Source organism: Mus caroli, chromosome 7 (genome assembly GCF_900094665.2).
Source record: "Mus caroli chromosome 7, CAROLI_EIJ_v1.1, whole genome shotgun sequence".
NCBI lineage: Eukaryota > Metazoa > Chordata > Mammalia > Rodentia > Muridae > Mus > Mus caroli.
The window spans coordinates 34,357,163-34,378,986 of NC_034576.1; the positions used below are offsets into that span (position 1 = coordinate 34,357,163).

The 21,824-nt window shown below is 54.1% G+C and overlaps 2 protein-coding genes across 3 annotated transcripts in view; one reads left to right on the forward strand and one right to left on the reverse strand.

Annotated features, from left to right (window-relative positions):
* The first annotated feature begins 717 nt into the window (after positions 1 to 717).
* Slc7a10 (solute carrier family 7 member 10) lies at positions 718 to 15,527 on the forward strand. The gene is made up of 11 exons (XM_021166391.1): positions 718 to 1,018; positions 9,495 to 9,699; positions 11,634 to 11,785; positions 12,021 to 12,146; positions 12,217 to 12,370; positions 13,071 to 13,194; positions 13,276 to 13,379; positions 13,665 to 13,761; positions 13,980 to 14,129; positions 14,702 to 14,879; positions 15,144 to 15,527. The coding sequence occupies exons 1-11, from the start codon at positions 850 to 852 to the stop codon at positions 15,275 to 15,277; spliced, it is 1,593 nt and encodes a 530-aa protein (XP_021022050.1). The 5' UTR covers positions 718 to 849; the 3' UTR covers positions 15,278 to 15,527.
* The window catches only part of Lrp3 (LDL receptor related protein 3), a 14,164-nt gene continuing 7,643 nt past the window's right edge, over positions 15,304 to 21,824 (reverse strand). For both annotated transcript variants that reach the window (XM_021166388.2, XM_021166389.2), the window contains 5 exons: positions 20,467 to 20,605; positions 19,112 to 19,326; positions 17,683 to 18,796; positions 17,345 to 17,477; positions 15,304 to 17,066 (listed from right to left, as the gene is read on the reverse strand). In XM_021166388.2, coding sequence (XP_021022047.1) covers positions 16,479 to 17,066; positions 17,345 to 17,477; positions 17,683 to 18,796; positions 19,112 to 19,326; positions 20,467 to 20,605 — 2,189 coding nt within the window. In that variant the 3' untranslated portion in view covers positions 15,304 to 16,478. The remainder of the gene's footprint in view (positions 17,067 to 17,344; positions 17,478 to 17,682; positions 18,797 to 19,111; positions 19,327 to 20,466; positions 20,606 to 21,824) is intronic.

A 21,824-nucleotide genomic window follows, 5' to 3' on the forward strand; every position in this document is an offset into this window, starting at 1 on the left:
CTGGGCCAAAGTCCCAGTCCACTGTGCCCTGACTGACCTATGTAGAGGAGTCTGCGGTGGGGACCTAAGGCTGGACCTGAAGAGGAATTAGGGGATGCTGAGGCAGGGATGGATTTGATGGTTATGGGGACTGTCCCAAACTCCCAGGATGCCCGGGGCCCCTCTGAGTGACCACTGGGGTCTCCGTATCTTCAACTCTCCTCAAGCCCTTTGCCTTCAGAATTGTTTTAAGGACAGTCTCCATTCATCCCAAATGACTCAGTCAGGACTGCCTAGAAGCCAAGGAGCTATCGAAAAGTCTTCATGGAGTCATGGAGACCGTGCCACTGTCAGGCTAATTGCCTCTAGGCAGTGGTTTTCAACCTGTGCAATGCCCACCCTTCACAAATGGGACTTGAGGGATTTAGAAAGTACAGGCTGGGGCATGCAGCACCGCCTACTCCAGCATGTCTTGCTCACACTCCTTGGGTGCAGGGACAGCCTGGTCTTTGAGCTCTTCTCCCCCACCTCACCCAAGTCTGGGTGTAGCCTTTTCGTTCACTCAACTAGGAAGTCCTTCCTAAGTCTGATCCCAGTCCCCTCCTGTCTCCCCTGACTAGGGTTGGGGGGGGGGGAAGGGGGAGTTCCCTTTAAGGGCGGTGGGGGAGGGGGCTGCCGGCCGTCCCTCCTTCCGTCCCTCCCTGGATCCAGCCGCCCGGGGGCCCCCGGGGGCCCGGGCCCCGTGCCAGCGCATGCGCCCGCCTGTGGGCGCTGTCCCGGGCTGCGAGGGCCGCGAGCGCACCGACAGACGAACCGACCGACGGAGGACTGGCTGCGGGCCGGACAGACGGGGTAGCGCAGGAAACTGGGATGAGGCGGGACAGCGACATGGCAAGCCACATACAACAGCCAGGCGGGCGCGGGAACCCCGGCCCTGCGCCCTCGCCTTCCCCGGGCCCTGGTCCTGGCCCGGGCGCCTCGGAGCGGGTGGCACTCAAGAAAGAGATCGGGCTGGTGAGCGCTTGCACCATCATCATCGGTGAGTGGGGCGAACATAGCGTGGAAGTACTTGGGGAACCCCTTTATGTTCCTCCCTCACGAAGACCATAAGACTACAGGGGCAAAGGAACCCTTCGAGCACCTGCTGCCATAGTTGCACTTGACCCCATTCGGAACAGAACCTGGCAAACCAGTCACAAAGCCTCTTGCCCTCACCTCCCCAACCTCTCTGAAAATTTGCGCCTGGAAGGGGGTGGGGGTGGGGGCTTTCCTTGCCGCAACGCTCCCCTGGCCTTCACTCAGCTGAGGGGCTTTATCAAGGCAAGTCCCCTGTTCCCACCTAGGAAACGGAAATAATTGCTAGGCCTGCCTTGAGTGGCAAGTTCTGGGCTGCAGGGCAGCCTGTGTGCATCCCTACTGTGTGCCAGATTCAAGTGCCAGGGAAGTGAAGCCATCTGTTCTTGGAAAGCAGGAAGGTAAATGGCCGGGTAGAGTCTAAAGCAAGGGTTAAAGGCCACGAAGCTGTCCTTCCTGGCAGAGGTGGCCACAGAATCCGAGGAGAGGTAGCGAAGTAGCCAGCGATGGTGTAGCCAGGAACAGACCAAGCCTCCAGGAGAGCACCCACTCAGCCCTGGGATCCAAATGAGCACTCTCATGATCTGGTGGCATCTGAATGGGTGCTCTCATGGCCTGGCCCCTCTCGCTCTTCCTACAGATGGTGCTTTCTGCATAGGTAGAATGACCCGGGGACAGGGTTGGGCAGCAACCCCACCTCTGTCTGTCCCTTGACTCCTGAAGGAGAACTGGACTAGACCTCTTGGGCAGGACCTTTACTGACGCCCTGTGCCCAGGAGTTGGGGGTCTAAAAGATCAGTAATTGGGGTCTTGATTGTCCCCTTTCCCAGCCAGTGGGAAGTGGCACACAGTAGGGATGCAGCCAAATAGCTCTCTTTCTGCCCTTTGACCCCTGGAGATAGAGAAAGGCTGAAGTGTGTGTGTGTGTGTGTGTGTGTGTGTGTGTGTGTGTGTGTGTGTCTGTGTGAGATCTCTACCTTCTGTTCTGTGCCCTTCCATGATAAACTCCAGCTGGAGAGATGTAGTGTCTCTTGGGTATCCCCTACCCAGAGTCACCCCTGAACCCAGCTCCAGAGAGTTCCACCACCTGCCTTCTTCCTTCTAGAATGCTTATCTCCCAGAGGCTGGTCCTGATGTCCCTCCAGCCCCCCTAACTGTCTGATAATAGAAAGGACCGAGCCTGTGGGCCAGGCCAGAGCAGTGGTTAGAGCTTTGCCTTCAGCCAACACCATTTTCAGGGTACTGTACCTCCTCCTCCCCAAAAGGGAAGCCTACTTATCACTTGGTTCACTGGTAGGGCTGGCTATGGTGCCAGAGAGGTTCAGAGATGGTGGAGAGGAGAGCCTAGCATCAGAGGCTACCAGGCTGCCAGCCATCTGCAAGAGGATGGGAGTGGTGGTGTAGGGAAGAGATGGACACCCAGTCCACCATTTTGCTCCTTCTCCATTCAGGCTTTGGAGGAACTGATGCCCGGAGCCTGGCTCTAGGCCGCCAGCTCCCTTCCCATTTCAGCCTGTTCTTGCTTCACTGCTCCCCCTTGGCCTCCAGAAGATGAAGGCTGAGGAGGAGGGTGGAAGTCAACTGCGCTAACCAAGGAACAGAACTCAACCACTGTTCCAGCCCAGGGCACTGGGTGCTCTCCCAGGGGGCCAGGCTTAAGAAGCTCAAAAGTTCCATCAATCAGGACACCAGGCCAGGCAGGGGACAGAACCAGACAGCGGAGGATTGTCCTCAACTAGGTGACTGGGGAGGAGGCCAGATCTGCTCTGCTCTCTCCTTCTGCTGCCCCAAGGGTTCAACTCCTTCCCCTTGCAGGGCTCTGGGGACCACTTCTCGCACAGCACAACTCTCAGACCTGGGTTCCTCTCCACCTGCTTCTTCTCCATTCCTAACCCAGGAGCTTGGTCAAAATTGAAAATCTCCAGTGTCATACTCTAGCATTATGGAGCTGGAGAACTTCACATTCTTGTCTGTGAGTGATCTGTTACTCACTGGATATTTCCAGAATGTCCAGTGGAGCTTCCCAAATGATGCACTTCACCAGTACATCAGATATCTGTTCAGAATACCACCTCTTGTTATAGTATGGACTTACCTTACCTCCTTTGATTCTCATGCTCACCCTGTGGGAGGGGTGGTGGTGATGGCAAGTTTCATACTCATTAAACAGATGGAGAAACTGAGGTTGAGGGTTACATGGCACTATTTGCAACTGATGAGCTCAGAATTTGGATACAGGTTCCCAGTGGCCTTTGTGCTATGGAGGCTTGGCAAAGTAAAGGTCCGACTCTTAACAAGCAATGGTGGAAGACTGAGCTAGGGTAGACTGAGATATCCCTCCACTATGCAGGAACAGAGCCAGGAAAGTCAGCCTTTCCCATGGCAGCACACATGGGGTCTCTGATCCTAACTTGGAGACCTCAGCTATCCCCATCACACAATCCACAAGCAAGAAGGAACATGCCCAAGTCTGACAGCCTGAGTGATGCTGGCTCTGCTGCCCAGGCCACCACTTCCCACTTTCTACTTGGGATTCAAGTGTCCAGTCCATGCAGGTGTTTGAAAGCCAGAGACCTGAGGGGTGACTGCATGAATCCCATCTTTCTAGAGGCCTTTGTCATCCAGCACTGCCACATTGTCTACTATCTCCAGGGCCAGAAGTAAATGGGCCTCTGCAGACACTTTTCCTACAGGTCCTGAGGATTCTTCAGACCCATTGACAAGTAAAGAAACTGAGGCCCTAAGGCTGTAACCTACCCAAGGTCACATGTCCTTAGGATACTGTAGAACACCACTGGAAGTCAGAGAAACTCCAGTCACAAGGCTGAGAGCATCTCTCAGCCTCAGAGACTAATGCATCCATTCAATGGTACCAGGTGTATTGGACATCTAACAGGGAACAAGACAGGCTGGCCCCTCTGCAGCAGCTGATGCTCCAGTATAGTCAGTCAGCAAACAAAATAAATAGCAAGGCATGTAGCCAGTGGCCATGATAAGTACTGGCCAGACAACTGAGGCAGGAAGGAGGGCAGGGTATGCTCAGGCAGGTGGAGCCCAACAGGGCTTGGTGGTAGGCTGTGAGCTATGGCAAAGGCTTTGCCTTTTTCTTTTTAGGAGCTGTGGGACCCAAGAAAAGATTGGACAGAACTTAACTCTCTAAGGAGGAGAGGCCATGGGGATAAAGGTTACAGCAGGGGTAGGCAAGGCAAGAAGGCTAGGCAGGAAGCCACTTGGACAGAGGCAATGGTGGCTGGAGACAGGGCATCAGTGGAGGGCTGAAAGTTCAACTCTGGTTGTGACTGTGACAGACTGACAGCCAGCTGGGAAAGGTCCAGGGTGACACAGGTGGTGGCCTGAATTAGTACAGTTTGACTCTGGTTGGTCAGGACAACTTCAGGAAGGAACAGATCCGCAGAAAGAACGGGAAGTTGGAACTTCTGTCTGGAGTTATGTGGGAGAGGGAGGCCAAAGTGTGGAAAGTTTGTGGTCTAGACCCAGGTCAGGGGAAGGTCCCTGCTCTGGTTATAAATTTGGGAATTGTCGTCAGGGGATAGGATGAGGTCTCTAAGAGAGCAATTATAGAAATAATAGGGTCAAGAGCCTGGGACTGAGCTCTGGGCAACCAGGGGTTAAAAGCTGGGCTTGCGATGAAGGACATGCAAAGAATTCCAAGAAATAGGACACGGGGTACAGGGTACGCACCTGGCATCCCTGCACTGAGGAGGACCAGGAGTTTAAGCTCAGCCTGGGCTACATATTGAGATTTTGCTCAAACAAACAAGCAGAAATAAAACAGAACACAGCCCTGGAGAACCCACGTCTTAGGAGCCTAGCTGGGGGGTTGAGTGAGCTGCGGGCAATGACCTGCCACAGCACACAATTTAATCGAGGAAGGTACGGACTGGGATCTAAGAGTCAGATTGAGTATCATAGAGATTGTTGGTGACCGTGACAAGACCGGGCCTGGAGACTGGGGGCTGGCAGGCTCACTGGCCTTGGTGGGACTTGACTGGGCAGGCCAGACGGAGAGATCTCCACGTCTCTGCTTAACCTCTCTCCAGAGAAAAGTAGGTTAGGCTAGAGGTACACACTAGCTGATTAACAACACAGGACATGTCCCGGATGTCCCCACTCACCTCCTTGGTATTCTACCAAGACCTCAGTGGGGCCACTGTCACGACAGGGAAGAGCTTGACACACACTTACTAGAAAGGCCTGGAATGGTGAGGCAGGCTTCACCCAGGTCTCAGCAAAGTTCAGAGTGCTCACCCCAGGGTGTTGGGTTTCCAGGAGGAAAGCTGTTTGGGGCACAGGGATCTCCTGGGTTTTAATAAAACAGCGAGAGTCATAATTACTTCCCTTGGCAACTGTTGGGCAGGGTCAAAGCATGCCAATGCCTAGGTATTATTAAGGAATCACTTTCTATTCACCCTTCCAGCCTATGCCATTGGGGCAGAAATCAGACTCATGGGGCCACGGTGGGTGATCTGGAGAGCTACCTGCGGGTGGGGCTGCTTCAGAAAGACCAGTGGTTTGCACTACTTTCACCAGCAGGGGACAGGGATCCTGATCAGGATCAATATCCTAAATAATGTCCTTGCTCTCTGGCCAAATCCTATCAGACCAGCTCCCTGCTGCCATCTAACCCTGTGGACCCACTCGCAGAGTCCCAAAGAGGACACTTGCTAGAGGTCTACCCCCACATGTGCTTGTATGGATAGGGATGTTGCCAAACCCACACATCCATGCACCCATTCTCACACACCATGGGCAAGCAAGTGACTCATTCTGAAGATTTGACCTCTGCAGTTTACCCCTGTGACCTCCACAGTCTGCCACTGCCTCCCAGAAATAGGTCAGCAAGCACCACCACAGCAGCCGCTGCAGAAAACAATGGCCCTTTCTTCATTCCTCCTGGAGGCAAGTAAGCCCCATCAGGCCAAACATCTTAATGTGATAAAACCTCCCAGAGAAAGCACAAGGAAGGGGGTAGGGGCATTGAGAGGCTTACCTGTCTGCCTGGGAGGACCAACAGGAACCAGAGGGCAGTTATCCCATTGAATGGACAGGAATGGAGAGGCCTCAGGACCCATCTCTTTCTGGCTGTCAGTCAGATGCTCACCTAAGCACTTTTTAATATCTCCATCTCACATCTTCATACCTTGGTCCTATTGGATCCTGGGTCCCTCCTCCTCCTCTTTCTCCCCTCTCTGCCTCCATCTCCTCTTCTTTCTTCTTTTTCCTCTTCCTCTCCCTCCTTCTCTCTTCTTATCCTCTTCTTCCTCCTCTTTCTTCTCCAGTGCAGGATTTCTCAAGGGCTGGTTGGTTCACTGCAGGTCCTTTCCAAAAAAACATATCTACTGGGCTTGAACGTGGGACCCAAGAACAGAGTCCTTAGCCCATCATCACTAGTAGTCAGAATGTTCTAGAACATCAGCTCTATGGACCCTCCCCACAACAAGCACTGAGAACCACTCTCCTCAGCATCCTCTCATCCATTTGTCACTGTCTGCTGCTTATCCAAGCCCACCACCCTCGTGGCTCCCTGCCTCCATCCCACCTACATGGTGCCCAGGGCATCTAGCACAGCATGATGGTCTCCTGCCACTTTCAAGCGCGAACCTGAAGCAGGTGCTACAGGTCGTCCTGGCAGAGTTCCCTGATTCCCCATAGGACCTCGGAGACACTGCCTAGCACACATTTGAGCCACACGAGAGAAGTTCTGGGTGGTAGACTGAGGCCACGTGTCCAGAATAATTGTGCACTTCCACACACTCCCACTCCAGCACTGGAGTCTCAGCGGTTTGGCTCAGAGCTAGTGATACATCCCTGACCCCTGTGAGCCGGGGTTTCCTCGGGGGCTGCTGTATGAACTTTCACCAGGCTGAGTGTGTAGAGCAATGGGGTCTCCAGAGGAAGGGGGTGCCTCACAAGAGGCTGTGCCTCACAGGAAGGTTGGGGAGCTTCGGAGCTTTGGATGCCCCCAGCTCCAGCATACCCAGCTCCTTCCAAGGCCACCCAGCCCCCCGCTGGCTTCAAACTTCACTGGCTTTTGGCAAATCCTGTTCCGCCAGGTCCTGAGAACGGCTGCCGGTCGGAGCAAACTCAAAGGCCCTTTACAAAACCCAACAGCCCACCCAGGCCTTGGGCCCCTCATCTCTGATATGGAGGGCAGGTCCTCTTCGACTTCCCCAACTCCAGCTCCACTCCCAGAAAGCAGACCAGGGACGCAGCTTACCTCTGAGTACTGGGACACGGGGATTATTCCATCCTTATCTGGATGTATTTAGGGCTCCCGGGATGTGACCGGAACACCAAGTAGGTCTGTCCAGACTGGAAATCTGTGCCGGCCAGGGGTGGGGGTGAGGGATAGCAGGGTAGACCTAGAGCGAATGCAGATTGGCAACCACAGCTGTGTCCTCTGCCAGACCCGCCTGTGGACCAAACAGGTGAAATAAGCAGAATGCACACACACACACACACTCACACACACACACTCACACACTCACACATGCATGCACACTCACATGCACACCAACACTCTCATTCCCGCTCACACATACGAGTGTGCACACATACTCACATACACACACACACTCAGGTGCACACATATTTGCATGTACACACTCGTACATGCACACCCACACTCATATTCACATTCACGTGCACAAGTGTACACACATACTCACATACACACACACTCACACACACATGCACACACTGCCCTACTAGGTGGGGGCTGAGCTGCTGGCCCCACCAGTGTTGGCTCTTTGGTTCACATAGTCAGTGACTGTGGAATGCTTTCCTGTATGCACGTCCTGGGGTTTGGACACAGACTACTGACGCTCTGATGTCAGTTACAAAATGTGAAATGGGTTTATTGCCTTTGGGCTTGTCCACTCCCCTTTCCAGACTGATCTGTAAAATGGCCACTGTAAAGGCTCTGAGAGATGCAGGCATTGAGCCTTCATCTGGCTCACAGCGTGGCATCCTTGCCGGGAACCCTCACTAATAGGTACTGAGGGCACTTGCTCTTGCTCTGCTCTGTCCTGCATGGGTGCTCACTGCAGGTGCCGACTAAACTAACAGATGACCCCCTCATCCTGACGTCCTTTGCGGCCTCCTGGTGTGGGCACAAAGGATGTCGACTCCTCATTTATGAGGTAGAAACAGAAGGTTCTGTTAGTCCCTGGTATGGCTGTCTGTGGAGGTGTGGAGAATGGCAGGCTCCCGAGGCTTCATGCATGGGGAAACTGATGGAGTTCTGGAAGGGCTGCCTGGTGCCCAAGCAAAGGCATCCTCCACTCTTCCATAGAGTAAACAACTGTGGGCTCTGGGTGTCTGGGAAGGGGTCTGGTTCACCGCATCTGCAGAGCAGACCCTGAAATGAACAAGATTCTCAGCATCCGCTTAACAGAGGACTTCTCAGCAGACAGGCCAGGGTGGGGCCATGGCTGGGTATTGTAGGATTCAGCACCCGTGCACCTATTGAGCTCTGGTGCAGGACACGGAGCTCAGCAAGGGCACTGCCAGTGGGGGTTCCCGATGAGGATGCCACGCTGTAAGCCAGACGAAGGCTCCATGCCTGCACCCCTCTAAGCCTTCACAGTGGCCATTTAACAGAGCAGCCTGAAAGGGGAATGGCAAGCCCAAAGGTTCTATGCCCCAGCCAGGGTTTTACATTTCATAAAAATCGGCAGAGGCTCGGCAGTCTGTGTCCAAACACCAGTGGGACAGGAATCTCTGTCATGGCCTCTCCCGACCCTACCGAGATGGCTGCTGATTTACTAGTATCCATGCATCCCTCCTTCAGCCTGTTGACCCTTACCTAAACATGTTAACAACACCAGGAAGCAAGGCCTTTTGGGGGTGGTCTGTGTCCATGGCCTGGTGGGAAAAGAGGAAAACAGATTATGAAGGAATCAAGTAAGAACAGGCCTGTTCTTGGGGAAGCACCTTGGTTGCTACTCTTCAAGATGCTCCATGAGTCTGGCCAATAGGAGAAGGGCAGGCAGATGAAAGACAGGTCAAGGTCTTGCTGTGGAAGGCCAGCTCTGGCCAGGAGGTGGGAGGGGAACAGATGCCTGAGCGGAGGACCTGAGCCCAGACTATGTGGAGCACACATATGTGGGATGGATGTGGCACCTCACTGCCACCTGGAGTGGGAGCCAGGGAATAAAGGAATTCGGGAACGAGTTCTGGCAGTGGGCCGGGCTGCCTGGGCAAGAGAAAAGCCCATGGGGACCCTAGAAAAAGCCTGCTCAGATCTAAGAGGCTCAGTGACAGCCATCCCGTGCCTCCAGATCACCCACCTGAGCTCCTCCAGGGACTGGCCAGGCTCCATCCTTCACTGAAGTATCCTCTTCCTACCCCAGGAAGCCGGAGCTACTGAAGGAGCTACTGAGGGTGCGCCGGTCTCACACTCTTGTCTCTCTCCACAGGGAACATCATCGGCTCAGGCATCTTCATCTCACCCAAGGGTGTCCTGGAACACTCGGGCTCCGTGGGTTTGGCCCTCTTCGTCTGGGTCCTGGGTGGGGGCGTGACAGCTCTGGGCTCTCTCTGCTATGCAGAGCTGGGTGTCGCCATCCCCAAGTCTGGTGGGGACTACGCCTATGTCACTGAGATCTTCGGGGGCCTGGCTGGGTGAGTGTGACGCTCTGGCAGGACTGGAGATGTTCTCTCTGCTATGGAGTGGGGGTCAATGGACGAAGTGGTTGGGGGTATCTGGCAGCTTCCACAGCTAGGATGGGCACCCTTAATGCCCACTCCATTTCTCTGGTATCAGTTAGACCAGTGCTTCTCAACCTTCCTAATGCTGTGACTCTTTAATACAGTTCCTCATGTTGTGATGACCCCCCCCCGCAATCATAAATTATTTCATTGTTCCTTGATAGCTATGATTTTGCTACTGTTATGAATCGTAAAATGTAAATATCTGATATGCAGGCTATCCAATACGTGGGCCCTGTGAAAGGGTCATTTGACCCCTCAAGGGACCATGACCCACAAGTTGAGAGCTACTGAGTGAGACCCTTGCTCTCTCTGGGGTTCCTTTTGCTTTAGTTTATCTTATTCTTTTCTCTCACTTGGTTGGGTATTATGGGACAGTATCGCCATGTAACCCAAGCTGGTCTTAAACTCACAATCCTCCTTCATGCACCTCATCACTGGGACCACAGGTTTGCCCACAAGAGTGCACCCAGTTCTATGTCACCTTTTACGTGGGACTCCTCAGCGCTACTGCCCTTGGGGCGTTTATGGAGGGAGGGATGCTCTTACTCTCGGAAGCCACTAGATGATACTAGTACTCAGGTAAAGGGGGTCTTTATTTTAGTAAAGAGGAGGCAGGAGGGGCATGGGGTCCTCCCATGTAATTCACTCGCTTTGAGTTGGGACACACACACACACACACACACACACACACACACTGCCCAATGTCAAGTTTTTCACAGAGCAGAAGAATCCCTCAAATGGTATTCAAGCTAAAAGACCCCTGCTTTGAGAGGTTAGCAAAAGTCATAAGCTTTTGCACATGCAGCAGAATGGGATGCATATCATGTAGGGAAACGCCCTTTACACAGCCTTGCAAGAAAGATATGCCCCTTCAGCAAAACGAGCATCTTTTCTAGGTTCTGAGTGTGGTGGCCTGGGCCAAGGAATCTTTTTCTGCTATGGGTAGAGGTGAGGTCAGGTTCATAGCAGAGCTGACAAGATGGGGGGGGCGGGGATTGAAGTTGCTGTAGTTGTCCAGACAAGTTCAATGAGGATTCCTAACCTAACACAGTCATTTTACAACCTAACTCAGGAGGACATGGTAGCCAATGTGTCATGACGGTCAGGTGGGCGCAGTAGGGTGACACCCACTGTCACATTTTAAAGGCTTTATAGATGATGGTCTCGGTAAGAGAAGGGGATTGTTTGGGGGTAAGATTTTTATTATTATGGAGCTCTGTGGCATGTTAAGGGAGGTGCTCAGTCAGGTCTTGATACTGTGGACCTGGACATAATACTCAGAGAAGGTGAGAAAGAGCCCTGGACTCCACTTCGAGGACAGCCAGAAGATGCTGAGAGAATGGGCTATTGATCTATAAAGCCCGAAAAGCCAAGGGATTGGGTTGTGCAGAAGTGGGTGGAGTAGGAGACATGGCCACAGATCTAAGGTGAAGATCAAGAGGCATGTCCCAAGGGACTCATCACCTTAAGAGCTAACAGCTAACACCATCCCTAAGGGTGCAGGCAGGATCCCCTATTTGGATAAAGGCAGTCTTTGAGCATATACCTAAGGGATAGTGATATAATGGACATAAATCACTCTTCTTTGAAAATCAAGGCAGAAACATGGCTCAGAATCAACCATCTTAAACCACAAAGTGCCCGAGAGCCCTAGATAATGCTATAGCTTGAAGTCTGGGCTCAGGGAGCAGCCTGGAATCAGTTTCCAATTGTTCTGATAGCCACCTCCCCAGCCTCTGGCAGCTCACCAGCTCTTGGAGGCTGGTCCTCATCTATCCCAGATGCTCACATCTGGAGCAGGCAAGGGGTGTGCCTGTACCATGCTGGCCCTTGATTGCTCACAGATTCCTACTGCTCTGGAGTGCTGTCCTCATCATGTACCCCACCAGCCTGGCTGTCATCTCCATGACCTTCTCCAACTATGTGCTTCAGCCTGTCTTTCCCAACTGTATCCCCCCAGCCACAGCCTCTCGAGTACTCTCCATGGCCTGCCTGAGTGAGTGTCCCTGAGCCTCTGTCCCCACAGCAGCTGGATGCCCCACCCCATGATATTCTCGGTCCACTCTACTGGGAGGAAAGTGGAGAGGGAGCTCCTAGCTGCTATCACTTGTAATATCAACCTTGAGACCCAGGGTTCTGGCTGCTGCAGAGGCTGTTCCCCTAGCCTAGATCTGGCTATGGGCCACCACGAGGGGCTCGGCCTCAGGTGCCCACACCCCTTTCTTCTCCAGTGCTCCTGACGTGGGTGAACAGCTCCAGTGTACGCTGGGCCACGCGCATCCAGGTTATCTTCACTGGTGGGAAGCTGCTGGCGCTGTCTCTTATCATCACTGTTGGCTTTGTCCAGATCTTCCAAGGTAAAACCAGGGTGGGATCACTGGAGAGACCTGGGAGACTGTGCTAACCCTTCACATCTGGACTCCCCAGGACACTTTGAAGAGCTGAGACCCACCAATGCCTTCGCCTTCTGGATGACACCGTCTGTGGGTCACCTGGCTCTGGCTTTCCTCCAAGGTTCTTTTGCCTTCAGTGGCTGGAACTTCCTCAACTATGTCACTGAGGAGCTGGTTGACCCACGCAAGTGAGTGAAACACCCGCTCAAAGCAGTTGTCGTCACAGATCTGCGATAAAGCTCAAACTGGTCATCCACTGACCATGTTCGCTGTCATGACAACAGCCTCAAGAGAGCCCCAAAGCTGTGGTCTTCCCTGTCTGCAGCTGCAACTGGGCCCCTTGTGGGGCCTCAGAAAGACTTGAATATCATTTCCCTGCTGGGTTTAGTGATTTACATCTGGCCTGAAACCATCCATATGCACACAACATGGTTCTGAAGGATGGAGCCCGTGATGTTGCATCTGATGCTCAGCCAGGGACCTTGACAGGGACAATGGCTGCTGCCGGGTAGGGGGTGGGCGGAGAATCTCCAGGGAGACCTGAGGGCTGAGCTCTGAAGGCATCTGCGAGATTTTCTAGGCTAACTCTGGCTGCACACAGTTTGTTTTGTTTTGTTTTATTTTGTTTTGTTTTGTTTGTCTCTATCCAGACATTAACTAGACCCTACCCTCAGGAGATGACACGTCCTCATACCAGTGGCCTTGGCTCTTATCTGTCCCTCCTTCTGTTAGCTGGTGCTCAGACAGGGGTTTGGGGAAAAGGCAGACGGCAGTATGTCCCTGCCCGCCTCCTGGACAGATGCAGATGAGACTCCAAGTTCCCCTCACTATACACAACTCCATCTTTGTACCTGGAATTGACACTGACACACCAATCTCTGTCCCCAGGAACCTACCTCGTGCCATCTTCATTTCCATCCCACTGGTCACCTTTGTGTACACATTCACCAATGTCGCCTACTTCACTGCCATGTCCCCCCAGGAGTTGCTGTCCTCCAACGCTGTGGCCGTGGTGAGTGGGGACCTCAGGTCTCTCTGCAGCCCCTACCCCAACCCCAGCCTCACACGTGGCCTCTTCTCTGTGCCCATGCAGACCTTCGGCGAGAAGCTGCTGGGCTACTTTTCGTGGGTCATGCCCGTCTCTGTGGCCCTCTCTACTTTTGGAGGGATCAATGGCTACCTGTTCACCTCATCCAGGTGACTGGTCTGAGGAGAGGGGGAGAGGATGGTATAGGTGAGACAAGGCAGATGTCTTGCTGTGTGCATGCCATGCTAGGGACAATGGGAAGGGAATGCTGAGAATCCTCGGTAACAAATGTCTGATCCCGGTCTTGAAGTAAAGAAAGCCAGGAGGCAGACTACATGAGGAGAGCCGGTAGGGCCTGGAGGGCAGAGGTCAATGTGACAGCTGGGTTCTAGCAAACAGCAGAGAAGCCTCAAGGCCAGGCTCTGGCCCTCATCCATTTCCTTCCCCATGCCTAGGCTATGCTTCTCTGGAGCCCGAGAGGGACATTTACCCAGCTTCCTGGCCATGATTCATGTCAGACGCTGCACCCCAATCCCTGCCCTCCTTGTCTGTGTAAGTTGGGAAACCCAACCAGGTAGTGTACCTAGCAATGGGGGTTTGGGGGGATAATGGCCAAAACTTATTCCTGCCTATGGTAGATAAGCCATGGAGGGTGGGGATGGGCTGGGACCCACCTGACCTCCTGACCTGAGTGGGAAGGCCCAGAGCAGCCTCCAGGGATGGCCAGAAGCAGGTGGGAGGCCAGCTGTCAGCCCTCGGTCCTCTCCCAGTGCGGGGCCACAGCGGTCATCATGCTCGTGGGTGACACATACACACTCATCAACTATGTGTCCTTCATCAACTACCTCTGCTACGGAGTCACTATCCTGGGGCTGCTTGTGCTGCGCTGGAGACGGCCGGCACTCCACAGGCCCATTAAGGTGAGGCTGGAAATAACAGGGCCATCTTCATCCAAGTTGAGCACTAGAGGCAGGTATAGGTGACGAGGACAATGGGCTATATAGCATTTGCAGAGTGTAGAGCTTTCCACCCTACACTCTCTAACACGTTATCTCCTCTAACCCCAGGAAGCAAGTGTTTTTAATATCCCCAGTACACAGACAGGGGCAATGAGACTAAGGTCACAGAGGCTGCCAATCACAGAGCCTGGTATTCTCATGATCCCACATGAAAGGGTGACAGAGAAGACTCCCATCTGTATATGGATCCTGAAGAGGGCCTGAAATTCGAAGCATGGAAAAAAAAAACAGTTGAGTTGCAGCCAAATGTAAACAGCTTTCTGTGTATAACTGTTACAGACAGCTCAGCACTGCTCAAATAGACAGCCTTAGCAGTTTGGCCAACTGGTCAACCCAGGAATTGCTCTCCAGTACACTGGGTAGCTACCAGAGGGGCCAGCACCAAGAGATGGAGGAAGTGCCTCTGATCCCCTGGGTGGCAGGAGAACTAGGGTGTTGCTCCCTGGTGCTCCTGTTCACCCCTTCTCCAATAGGTGAACCTCCTCGTTCCTGTTGTGTACTTGGTGTTCTGGGCATTCCTACTGGTCTTCAGCTTCATCTCGGAGCCCATGGTCTGTGGGGTCGGCATCATCATTATCCTCACTGGGGTCCCCATCTTCTTCCTGGGAGTGCTCTGGAGAAGCAAACCAAAGTGTGTACACAGATTCACAGGTGAGAAGGGTCTTGCCACCATGCCTCTTGTAGGATCCCACCCCAGAGCCGGGGCCTTCTATCAGCCTGGCTGGTGACACAGGACCCAGTGACTTTCCTCAAAGCTTCTTGCTACATACACATGTGGCTGGGTTCCATCTGCAAAGGAAGCAACTCCCTTCCCAAGGGAGGTATCTGGAGTTAGGGTCATCCCTGTCTTAAAGGATTGCCCTCCTCCTGACCCCCGCCATTGTCTATCTGTCTGTCTTGTCTGTCTGTTCTTAGAGTCCATGACACGCTGGGGCCAGGAGCTGTGTTTCGTGGTTTACCCCCAGGGCTCCCTAGAGGAGGAGGAAAATGGCCCCATGGGCCAGCCCTCCCCATTGCCCATCACGGACAAGCCCTTGAAGACACAATGAGACCTTGTAGAGACTGGAACAGCTGATTCTGTTTACATGTTTATTGAGAAGGGGGTTGTGTTTTGTTTTGTTTTCAAAAAATTTTTTTCTGCAAAAAAAAAAAAAAGAGGGAGAGAGAGAGGGAGAGACCCAATCCTTCGAGGCCTATTGTAAGGGACTGGCCACTGGGGTCGGGCTTCCTGCCTTAGCAATGCCCTGCTAGCTTCTCCAGAAATGCCTGTAAATAAACAGGGCTGGTTGTTGCTGTGTGTAAGGGGAGTCCGTGGAGACATGCCTCAGCGCGGTATATGGGCTGCTAGCTGGGAAGGTGCCATGGAGGAGGTTTTCAGCCCTAGTGGGTTTTGCTGGTTGAACTGGAGGCTGCCCAGAGGAGACAGTGAGGCTCCATCTACGACTCAGTGATCCAAGAGAACCCAGAAATCCCTAAGTGGGACTACTGTCCTCCCCCAAAATCACCAGAGTGAATGCTACTACTTCTGATAGCACAGCCCTGGCTTCAGGTGGGGAAACTGAGTCTCTGAGGCAGGACAGGATGGTTGTTTCCATTGTCAGCCGGTACCTTGACTTCTGTCTCCTGAGAAGGCATAGACTGGTCATCCTATCTCATATACTTTTAGCCTTACCATAATGCTTGGGGACTAATGCAGCCTAGCCAGGCCCATACTGCTGCCATAGGCACGAGACTGGGGCAGAAGCCACTGGCCCATCTTTCCCAGGGGCCCTGCATGGAAGCACTCACCATGAATGAGGTGCAACCCCACCCCATGGCCTTTCAGGCCTCGACTACAGCTCCTGACACAGTTCTGGGGATGGGCAGAACTGCAGGTGAATGAACTGGGAAACCACAGGAAACATTCCAGAGAGCCTGGTTCTGGCTCTCCTGCCTTTCTGGAAATGAATCCCCAGATCCGTGTGGCAGAGCAATTTGCCGGGAGACTCCAAGGGCTATGCTCATGCTGATCTCAGAGGTGGTTTCGTCGCTCCACCATCTTCCCCAGGCCAACCCCCGAAACCCTTGCCAGCCACGCAGCTCTTCAGAGCAATAGGGTTGCAGAGGCAGCTGACTGACTGAGAGCCCAGGCCCCTAACAGGGGCTGCTAGGTGGGCCTCTGTAAGAAAGAATGCAGAGGCAGGGTAGAAATGACTGTGTATTCCCTGGTTCCAAAGCGGGGCTGTGGCAGTCACCAGCGTGTCCAATGGGTCAGCAGACCAGAAGGGCCTCATCATCACTAGCCTCCAATATTGGGGAGCAGGTTGGTGGAGAGCTCCTGCAGACCCCCAGTGGCTCTGCTGAGTGGGGGTCTTGGGTGCCACTGGCAGGGGGAGTCTGAGGGTGGGGGTCTTGTGCCAAGCAGGACTCTGGAGGCGTGTCCACAGGGGCTGGGCTGTCTTCCAGAGGGTCCACACAGGCCTTTCTCTCCTTGTCCTCTGGCCTGTACTCTGGGTCTTGCAGGTTTAAGGGTGGGGGTGGCACTGAAGGCCCCACTTCTGGTGCATGGCCAGAGCCACTAGGAGGCCCATCTCCAGCCTCCCTAGGGCTGCCTGTGTCTGTATTGGGTGCTGGGGGCTCTGGGACAGGCCCTGGTGCTGCCTGGAGGAGCCCATCACCCAGCACGGTCTGTGAGGTACGAGCGGCGGTCAGCAGTGGGATCTGGCCTCGAGGTGCCCGTGGCCGGTGGAAGAGCCTGTTCCAGAGGCGGCCCAGTCTGCGACGAGATGGTCCCCTGCGGGAGGCATGCCGACGCATCTGTCGTCGCATGGCCGTGCGAAGGTTCTGTAGCACTGAAGCCTGAGGGTAGGGGAGCAGCTAAGGTAGGGTCCAGGCCATTCAGGAACGACTGAACAACCCTCAGCATGCCCGCTTCCAGGCCAGGGACTGATCTGTGCTTCCACCACCAAACCATATTCCCTTCCCCCACTCCAAACACCCTAGCTCTAGCTTGCCCCTAGGCCTCCTGGTCTTGGGGGCTCTCTGGGGTCCAGCAAAAAAGAAACTGGGCCTTATGCTCCCCTCCCCCCCGTCCCCCTGCCACACACACACACACACACAAACTTATGGAAGCTCACCTGGGATGCACTGTAGACAGGAAAATCCTCAACCGGTGGGATGAGGCCCTGTGCAATGAGCTGACCGTAGGATGGGGGGGCTTCGCGCCGCACAAACTCTGCCTCTAAGCGTGTCATTTGGGTCTCAAAGGCCCTGAAAGGAACGGGCAGAAGGGAAGCATGATAGGATAACATAAGAGCAGGATCTGGGGACCCCACCCCTCTATCCGGACCCCTGCATGCACACACAGAAACAGTCTTCCTGTATCAGGACGACCCAACCATAGCCTGGAATGTAGTGAGATTTTTCTCCAGGGAAACGGAAGAACTGGGGCTCCAGGCCACCACAGGGTGCCCACCTGTACTCCTGCGTGCGCAGGGAGTAGAGTTTGAAGGCACAGCCTAGGGCAATAACAAGCAGCAGTCCGCATACTAGGCTGCCAATGAGGGCGGCGGTGATGACCTTGCGGGGCACGGCAGCCAGGCAGCCATGCTCATCGCTGCCATCTTGGCAGTCCTCCTGACCGTCACAGCGCCACGTCTCAAAGATGCACAGGTTCGTACCACAGTGGAAGGTGCCCGGCTGGCAGGAAAAGCAGTTCTTCTCATCGGCACCATCGGGGCAGCTTTTCTGGTTGTTGCAACGATCGGCAGGTGCATAGCACAGGCCGCTACCACCCTCACAGGGATACTGGTCCGGAGGGCATGCTGGACAGCCCTGCTCATCTCGGCCGCTTGCACAATGCCACCAGCCATCACAGCGTTGTGGCTCTGAGAAGCAGCCCTGTTCCCCTGTGCTGTCGTCATCTCCCTCGCTGCTCCCACATGGTTGCTCCCACGGGAGGCAGTAGCCCTTCACCTGGTATGTGGCATTGAAGCCGTGACCAGCACTGCGAGCACGAGCATGGTAGGCCACAGTGAGGCGGCCCTGAGCTGCTTCCAGGCTCACGGGCCGGTGGTTGCTGCGGTAGGAAAGCGTTTGCAGCAGACGGTCCCCACGCTCGCCCAGGCCTTCATACACCTGGACATAGTCATCATAACCCAGTCGTAGCTCCAGCTGCAGCAGCACGCGCCTCGGGTCCTGCGTGTCCACCAGCCACGTGCAGTGAAGGTCCGAAGGCCCACGGGCGGCACCAAACAAGTCTGGGGAGGCGAAGGAACCATAAAAGCTGCCCAGCCGCCGGCCACATGCTAGGTCGGGGCAGCCAGCCTCATCAGAGCCGTCACCGCAGTCCTGAGTGCCATCGCAGCGCCGCTCCACGGGCAGGCAGCGTGTGGAGCGGGCTCCGCTGCAGGGGAAGGTGCCCCCGGGGCACAGGCTGCCTGGTGGCTCTGAGGCAGGTGCTGAGCAGTTACCCTCATCCGAGCCGTCTCCACACTCATCCACCATGTTGCACTGCCAAGGACCAGGCAGGCATTTACCGTTGTCACAGCGGAACTCATCTGTCTGGCAGGATGTCTGGCCCAGCTTCCCTGGAGACAAAGAGTGAGGCAGGGTGAGCCTCCTTCCAGCACCGGGTCTGAGGCTGGGAGCGGGCAAATGGATTCAGTCCCAGCTGGGTCTCTCTCTGTACACAAAGGCAGGGCCACCTATGGGGCAGAGGCTCACAGGTGAAAGGCTAGGTTCACTATCTCAGTTGAGATTAGGCTGAGGGCAGATTCGTCCAGCAAAGTGGGGTAAATAAGGCATCACCAGAATCGGCCCCACCCCCATCCTAGGATTAGCAGAGCTGGTAAAAGGGGCCCTTTCAGGAAATTGGGGCTAGTGGAGGACCTCGCTGGCATCACCTCGGATATAGGAGAGGCGGAAGCCCTGGGCCTGGCCAGAGCTGGAGGCGTCTGAGTGGAAGAAGATCCAGACGTGGTCACGGGCAGAGATGAAGGCGGGTGGGATGGCTGAGCCGCAGAGGCGGAAGGCCTCCTGGCGAGGAGGAGCTGCTGGGCCCAACAGGAGCCAGTCGAGGGAACACTGGTGAGACTCCTCTACATCAAAGTTTCGGAAACTGTGGGCAGAGAGGATCAAGGGTGGGTAGGCAGACAGGGTCCTCATGGCTGGCACTGACCAACAGCAGTCAAGCTGGAGTTCTGTCCCACCTAACCACCCTCCAAAATCGCCTGGCTCTGACCCCACCCCAGGGTCCAAAGGCAGCTCCATGAGATGTCATGGCATCCATGGGCAGCGTCCATCAGTCCAGCTCCCAAACAGCTCCCTGCCCCACTAGCATGCAAATAGCATCCCCAGCTCTGAACTGAGCACAGGGGGTCAGCAGCCCTCTGGCAGTTTCCCCTAAAGGGCGGTGACCAAAGACTCAGATCCCTCTCATCCTGAGTCAACTGGATAGCACAAACTCCCAGGATTGTGCCCTGAAGGAGGGGCTCTGTCCTGGAGGCTACTTGATGCTGCTAGCTTGGTGATGCTGCTAGCTTGGTGATGCTGCAGCTTGGTGACCACAAGTTGCCCAGGTGAAACGTTAGTGCCAGATCTGAGCCAAACAAGCAATAGCCACCAGAGCAGGCCCATCCCATTCCTGTCCTTCAGATCTACAGTCATTAGTCCTGGAGAGTGAGATGGGCTTCTGGATTTTAGCATGCAGCAATACGGCAGACAGAATGGATAGTGACCCCCTAGCCAAATGTCCCCATGACCTAGGTCAGAGTTTCTCGCTCCTCGGTGACACTCTCTAGCACCTCATCCTACTTCCCTCTGCCTTATACCTACAGCTCCCCTCCCAGTGGACCACCTGAGGTCCTTGCAGAAACCCTGATGTGGGCTCCATGCCACCCTAGCCTCAAGCCACTCCCAAAGGGTAGAGGGCAGAAGCCTGTGCTACCTCAAGCAGCCAGACTCCCCCACCAGCTCCCAAGACTCCCCTTTGGGGACCAAAAAGGAAAGAATCAATAGAGGAAGAGAGCCCAGCTCAGAGCACCTGACCAAGGAAGTGCTCAATTAAATAGCCATATATCTCACATGCCCACACATGCTTACAGCTCACACATGGCCATACAGGTCTCTCAGATGCCTGTTCCATACACCTACATACCTGTCACACACAGTACACATCACACCTGTCCATACCCATGTGTGTGCCCTTCGCACCTGCTAGGCACACACACATGTGCAGTCCCAGAGATGTTCCCCTTACCTGATAGTGATCATGTCACCACGGTCTCCTTGAATGTACCAGCTGCAGTTGGTGCCTGGAGGGTAGTTGAGGGGCCAGGCTGGGCTGTAGATAACCCCTCGACGTTCAGTGTGCTGTTCCAACTTCCCACTGCAGGCAGCTGTCGGGAGAGAAGGCTGAGAAATGTCCACCCACCTTTGGGTAGGAGGCATGTTTCCTGTGGGTGCCCCTGCTCGTGGCTTGAACACAAGTTTCCACTAAGCCCAGTCAGTCTACAGTTCAAGCATCATGGAAGCCATGTGTGGGTGGGGTTCAAGGAGGAACCCTCCAGACTTAAGGCAGTGTAACCCATTCCCGTGCTATACTGGAGTCTTGATCCTATGTGTCCAGTCCGTGTCCTGCCCCCATCTCAGCAGGGCTAAGAGCAAGACACTTTTAATTCCCCTTGGCATCATCCCACATGCAATATGACCTCAGTTTAGTGGATGTCTTGCACATAGGTCTTTGGCATGTAGGCCTGCACAGGCCATTAGATTTCCTACCTACCCATGTGGAACACACCCCCAGGGACGCTGGAGAGATGGATATGTGATTAAAAGCACTTGCTGCTCTTGCAGAGGATCCAGGTTCAATTCTCAGCACCCACACAGATGCTCACAACCATCTATAACTCCAGTTCCAGGGGATCTGTTCCCTCGTCTGATCTCCACGGGCCTCTGTACCCACACGGTACATAAACATATGCTCAGGCACACCCATATGCACATACAATGAAATAAACAAATATGTTAAATGACAGGGCCCAAGGGAAAAGAGATGCTTTGTCACCTGATACATTCTTTACTGGACATCTACTATGCACCAAGCAAACATAACAGGCATAAATAAGCAAGACTGAAAAATCTTCCTTGTGGATCTCACAAGTAGGGGATGAAAGAACACAGAGTTTATACAGAGTCCCTGGTGACATGAAGGGAGGTGGCGATGTCCAGACCTGGCTGCAGGTGGGTCTCATGACACCTTGAATAAACTTGGGACTGGGGACTGGAGAGATGGCTCAGTATTTAGGAGCACTTACTGCATTTGAGGAGGACCAGGGTTTGGTTGGGCAACTCATAACTACCTTTTACTCCAGCTCCAGGGGATCTAATACCCTCTTCTGACCTCCTGAATACATGTGTAGAGCCCCTCTTCCTCTAGACATATACACACACATAAGGAAAAAATAAATAGTTTTATTTAAATATATGTGAAAACAAACAACCAAACAAAACAACACTCGAGGTAGGCACCCTAACCAGAAAAAGAAATGGGTAAAGAAAGAGAGGGTAGGGCTGGAGAGATGGCTCAGCAGTTAAGAGAACTGACTGCTCTTCCGA